The sequence below is a fragment of the Malus sylvestris genome, chromosome 16 (genome assembly GCF_916048215.2).
Source record: "Malus sylvestris chromosome 16, drMalSylv7.2, whole genome shotgun sequence".
NCBI lineage: Eukaryota > Viridiplantae > Streptophyta > Magnoliopsida > Rosales > Rosaceae > Malus > Malus sylvestris.
In genome coordinates, this window is record NC_062275.1 from 6,447,537 (window position 1) to 6,453,701 (window position 6,165).

Sequence of the window (6,165 nt, forward strand, 5' to 3'; positions counted from 1 at the left end):
TCTCTATATATATATATATATTACAAACAACTATTATATATAGATATAGATATATATCATATATGCAGTGTAGGAGGAGGCGTAGCTATGTTTGGTAGTAGTTGGTGCATTTGACTGTTGTGAGAAACGAATGCCTCCATTTTCCAGTTATTTTACTACTTACACACTTTTGTTAATTTTTGATCATTGATATTCTTCAATTCGTTCGATCCTACAATCGAGAATTTAGTGTAGTGTATGAAAGGTAAAAATAAGTGTGTGGATAACACTACCTTTTTAGTTTTACCTAATGATAATAATAATAATCAAATATCTTGTGATATCTTAGATTAGAGTCATTAGACTTCCTGGTTAAAGAAGTGAGTTGACAATTGAAACTTTTTTTCTCTTTAACAAATAGCATCTAGGTTTTCACATTATCTCTTAGATTTATCTGCACACGCTATAAACTAGTTTTTAGTTTAATGATATTTTTTTACTTTGTTAGACAAGATATTAAGTTTGATTAGCATGCACGGCGGATATTTATGACAAATTTGACACAGTGTGCTAATAGCAATTTTCTTCTTTTCATCACAACAATATTCAACAAAGGTTGTTAGCTCAACAAGTTCCTCTGGGAAGATAATGGTGCATCTCGATCCCTTGTTGTCTACTCATAAATAGATCTTTGTCACCGACATATTCAACATGAAAACAAGTCACCAACTACAGTAAGCCAATAACATTTAGTCTTAATCATTACGCCAACTAATTAACATGTTCACACAAATTATATTCCCAGAAATTAATGAAAATACAAAATCAAGTGGGGAAGAATGTTGTTGATAATATATAATTGTTTCTATTTTTAATACTGTTGCTGTTATTATTTTGTAATTATATAAAAAAATATTACATCAACTTGGTGTTTCAAACCGACTATTTGTTATTTTGAATGCTTATCTTTAATCAGTATAATCACTCATTGTATTTACATATACAGTTACAGTGTACCAAATCAAACCAGAAAACATATTTAATTAACTTTGCAGAGAAAAATTGCCAGACTAATTATATTTAGTTTTTGAGCGTTCCAGATATATGATATTTCCATAAAATTCAATGGATTCAACGCGGTGTTTTAAAATTGTTGGGAGCTGTTTGATCTGCATGTGCACTCCGTGTGAACTATAAGAGCCGGCATTAGCAATATCCTTCCTTGGTTAACCACTAATCTTGGATTATTTTTTTATTTAACTTTGCTGGCATTAGCAATATCCTTCCTTGATTAATTGTTAATCTTGGATTATTTTTTGTTTTAACTTTGACTTTAGAATGGTTGTTTGTTTAAGTATAATTCTCACCGTCATTTGAAAATGCTGATTTAATTGATTATTCAAAGAAAGAAATTAATAGAGCATCACTTTCGTAACTTTGATTTTGTTGTTATTTGAAAAGGGACTAACAGATAATAGGGTTGTTTAAATAAATAAACATGACATAACACGATAAACATATCATTACGTGACATGGTGTTGATCATTGTGCGAAGTATTTTAATGATCCAAACGTCTATCTTTTTCACACGGAGTGGGCCTTAGAAAAACGCGTTTTAAAATATCATATAAAAAAAGGTGCTCCCATGGATCCACCTCCGTATTACATATATCAGAAATTCAGAACTATTCTCAAATATTTCTCTACATATATTTTACAAAGGGCATTCAGCTGTAGTTACCCGTGTTGTAAAAACATACAGAAGTTACACAAAATTTGACTGTAATTACACTGTGGGAGCTGCAGAGCTGGATCACTGATATCCAAAAGGGTCTGTGGGGATTGCTTTAGCTCATAGATCATCTGAACTTGCAAAATTTACATTGTGGATGCTGAAATACAAAATGTTCATCTAGGCTCAATCCAGCTCTGAGTCATGCTATTCTTCGAAGATTGCGTGTTAGACTCCGCAGGCAGAGAATTGAAATTACGCGACGGAATTTTCCTGTTGAATTCCGCGCTGCCAGAATTGAGAAATGGTGGCTGTGTTGGCTGAGGAATCTCAAGATTTTCGGTAAGCATTTTCACGACTAATGACATTGCCGGCCGCAGCTCTGCTGAAGCTTGCACACAAAGTAACCCGATTTGAAGTAATCGAGATGCTTCTTCATTTTCAAACTTACCTTCTAGGAGTGGATCGACAGCATCACATAACCTACACGTTCCATAAAGATCCCAGGTCTTTATGAAATAAGATAGGTTAAATTATGATTACTGAAAAGCGGATGTGAAAATTTGTTCACGAAATAAAGATTTAGCGGATATGCAAGAGAAACAATTTTGTTTACCATCTGTAGGATAGAAATCGAACTTGAAAGGACGGAAATGTTCCTCTTTCCACAGACGATTTCGATGACAAGAACTCCAAAACTGTAAACATCCGCCTTCTCAGTCAACTTGCCACGAACGATATACTCTGGAGCCATATAACCTCTAAGCAAGAAAATTTAGTACTCTTCTATGTTAGAAAAGATAAAGAAGTCTTTGAAGCAAAAAATAAAAACGAAAACAGGCGGAGCGCAGCTTACAGTGTGCCAGCAATGGCAGTGCTTATGTGAGTTTTATCTTCAGGGAACATTCTAGCAAGTCCAAAATCAGCAATCTTCGCCATGAATTCCTCGTCGAGCAGAATGTTGCTCAGTTTTATATCCCTATGAATGATCCTCAATTTCGATTCTTCGTGAAGATAGGCCAAGCCCTCAGCTGTTCCCAGTACGATTTTATACCTCAAATCCCACCTCAGTGGTTCCACATTATTTTTCACTGAAAATTGATAGAGGGATGAACTGTAAGAATATGTAAATCGACTGATGATGTGAAAAACCAACGGAGTAGAGAAAATTACCAATAAAATAATCATGAAGGCTTTTATTTGGGACATACTCATAAACAAGAAGGCTTTCGGGGCCTGTAATGCTGCATCCCAACAGCTTTACAAGATTTTTATGATGGATTCCGCTGATCAAATTGACTTCATTGAAGAAATGATCCACCCATTGCCTTGTGTTGAAGAACAGCCTCTTTATGGCAACAACCTTGCCATCCGGCAAAACTCCCTGTGTTGACATAAAGGAAAAACTCCCCAGTCAATTCCATTTATCGAAATCTGATACCTACGCAGAACGAAAGGAGAAATTACCTTATACACTGAGCCAGATCCTCCTTGTCCAAGCTTGTTGGAATCATGAAAGTAATTGGTGGCCTTTTCGAGAACTTCGTATGAAAAATTGAGTTGGGACTTATTCACAGTGGCCAACAGAGCTCCGAATTGCTTTTTCTCTGAAGCAGCTGTGAAATTAAAACAAGAAAATAAAATTAATCCAAAGCTTAAAGAAAGAAGCGTCTAAACAGAATATCAAATCAAAACCGTGGTACCTTTCCTCCTCGTCAGTATTTTCTTCCTTGCACAGAAAGCAACTGCGGAAATAGTCAGCACAACAGCAAATGCAGCAGATGTTACAGCCAAAGCTATCGCCAAGCCGCGGCGTCCTGTCAAACAATTTGCATATGAAATTGTCACTCAGCAATATATTCCAGCATTAACAACACAAAACCAAAATTTACAAGTCCACACAATTTCAAGTTTCCTACTTTAAGAAACAAATCATCGCCATTCATCACATCAAACTCTAAAATCAAATCAGATGGTCCGAAATTTGAATCCAAACTACCAAAAAATTGAACTTTTCTTAGACGGTAAACGAGAAAATGTAAAAAGTTCAAGTTAATCATACTAGAGCAGTCCGCTCTGCATAACTGGAGTTTAGATTAGATTAGAATATCGCTCGAACAAGAAAAAAACAACTAACCTCCATTTTGGCCTACATCATCGGTGACTGTATTGTTATCATAGAACTTCTGAGTCGAATACCTAAAGTAACAACCAGCATTCAAAACCCTCCCTTCTTCTTTCGGAGGGCAAGACCCGATTCTCCTAACGGCGTCAGCCAAACACTCCTCGCAACCAGGCCCCTTCACAAACTCCCAACACTGCGCCAACCCGTAAACCGAAACGTTCCCTTCACCCACCGCAAACCCAGCAGAAAACCCATCATTCTTAGGCGACGTCGAGCTCAAATTCCTCACCAACCTCAGAGCATTATCCTTAAAAACTGTCCGATTCCGACCAAAATCTCTGTCCCCACAAACGGTCCTGTCCTGGGGACTCAAGCTCTGGTTGAAGAAATCGAAATCATCGTACCGGAGATAGCAACCGTCGAAGAAAAGGCGGCCGCCGAGAGTTCCTTTCTGAAACGGGAGGCACCCTAAAACCTTGGTCTTGCACTGGGCGAAGCAGAGGTCGCAGTCTTGCTTGGAGAGGTCTCTCATGCACTCGCCGAAGGCGAAAACGGTGGCGTTTCCAGTTCCGGTGACGGCGGTGGCGTATTTTCGGGTGGCAATCTGTGGGGTGACGGCGTCCATGGCTGCTAAGAAGTTGGCGATGAAGGTTTGACGTTCTGGGATCGGAGCTGTGTCGTTTGTGCATATCATAGCTGCCTGAGTGGCCCTCGGATCAGACCGAGCACTCTTTAGAAACAAAAACAGAGGAAAGAACCAAAGTAAGATAAATTTGGACATGTTAGAGTTTGATTTGGTACAAAGTTGTATGAAAATGGTTGGATTCAGTAATCTGTGTTTATAGGGTACTTGGGATTCAAGAAAATGTTGTGGCTTTTTCTAAATTTGAAAACCGGAAAAGTTGAAACGATGGAGAAAAATTTTATTTGAACTCGTATAACCACATTATACATCAAACTTAAATTTTAAATGTAAATAGTCTTTTTCATCCTATTGCATAAATTACCATCAAGTACAAGATGAAATTAAGAATGAAACTAGAAGCTATCAATAAACCCACATCTAATAATCAAACCCTACCACCGCACAATCTTTATCTTATATTCATTCTGGCTAAAATAAAGAGTTACAAGAGAAAAAAAAATAAGAGACAAAAGTTTTAACTACGTTATCCAAAAAGATCATTGATCTACACTATAACAAGTTCGAAACCATGACTCACCCATTTTTAAATTAAAAATCAAAACTCCAATTGAATTAAATTCTTAAGTCAATACTCCATTTTTCTCATCAGAATGTGATCATGACAACCAATGCTACATAAAAAGAAATAAAGAACATGGAGATGGAGACTATACTATGAAATTTTAATTTCCTTGACATTAGTCTATGATTTAACAATCAATGCCTGCAATTGTTCACCTCTTTTTTGTACCTTGCTGCATTGGTATTGACCTTCTTTGCATACATGCTTTGGTACAGTTCTTAATGCTTCATTTCAAGTATTATACGGTTCTCGATTTTGGATTTATATTTTCTAAATAGATGTAAAGATAAATTTACATATTGAATTGGGTTTGTGAGGGTAGTTTAGGTCGTAAATTTCAGTTTAAAGAGATATTAATAGATTTGTTAAAAGTAATATGAGTGTAGAAAATAAGTTGGGTATAAAAAGAGATTATATGGGTCTAAATAAAATTTCTCATTAACCAATTGTGATAGTACAATAGATATGACGGTGATAGAGTGACCAAGTGGTGACACGGGGTCTGGGTAGACTGGTTATAGGCGCTTTGTCGGGTGAAAATGAAGATGGGATACATGGATATATTAGCTTCTCATTTTTTAAGTAAAGAATAATATTATGGCTTTTCAGCCAAAATGGTCCATGAGATTTGGATAACTCCTTACTTTGATCATTGAGATTTGGATAACTCCTTACTTTGATCATTGAGATTTGAAATCGATAGAATTGGTCCTTGAGTTTGTCCACAATCAATCATTTTGGTCATTCTATGAAAAATCTCCATAAAATAATAATAAAATGACAAAAATACCCTCAATTTTTGTCAAATCATTTTGTCCTATTGTTTAATATATTGAGGGTAATTTTGTTATTTTGATTCTTATTTAACATAATTTTTCACCAAGGGACCAAAATGATTGATGGTGGACAATCTTAGGGACCACTTCTATTGATTTCAAATCTCAATGACCAAAGTAAAAAGTTAGGCAAATCTCATGGACCATTTTGGTTAAAAAGCCTAATATTATTAGGCCATAATACTAGATGAAATTCAAAAAATTAAGAATTGAAATGATACTTTT

General features: G+C 35.8%; 1 protein-coding gene across 3 annotated transcripts; it reads right to left on the reverse strand.

Moving 5' to 3' along the window:
* Positions 1–1,573: 1,573 nt before the first annotated feature.
* LOC126607969 (cysteine-rich receptor-like protein kinase 3) lies at positions 1,574–4,756 on the reverse strand. Of its 3 annotated transcripts, XM_050275696.1 has the most exons (8): positions 3,849–4,756; positions 3,415–3,528; positions 3,179–3,327; positions 2,885–3,095; positions 2,568–2,802; positions 2,328–2,472; positions 2,110–2,220; positions 1,939–2,075 (listed from the first exon to the last, which is right to left on the reverse strand). In XM_050275696.1, the coding sequence occupies exons 1-8, from the start codon at positions 4,615–4,617 to the stop codon at positions 2,070–2,072; spliced, it is 1,740 nt and encodes a 579-aa protein (XP_050131653.1). In that variant the 5' UTR covers positions 4,618–4,756; the 3' UTR covers positions 1,939–2,069. The 3 variants fall into 3 exon arrangements, with proteins under 3 accessions (XP_050131652.1, XP_050131651.1, XP_050131653.1); XM_050275695.1 differs by having other exon boundaries at positions 1,574–2,220; positions 2,568–2,825; positions 2,923–3,095; XM_050275694.1 differs by having other exon boundaries at positions 1,574–2,220; positions 3,849–4,755.
* Between the last annotated feature and the right edge of the window lie 1,409 nt (positions 4,757–6,165).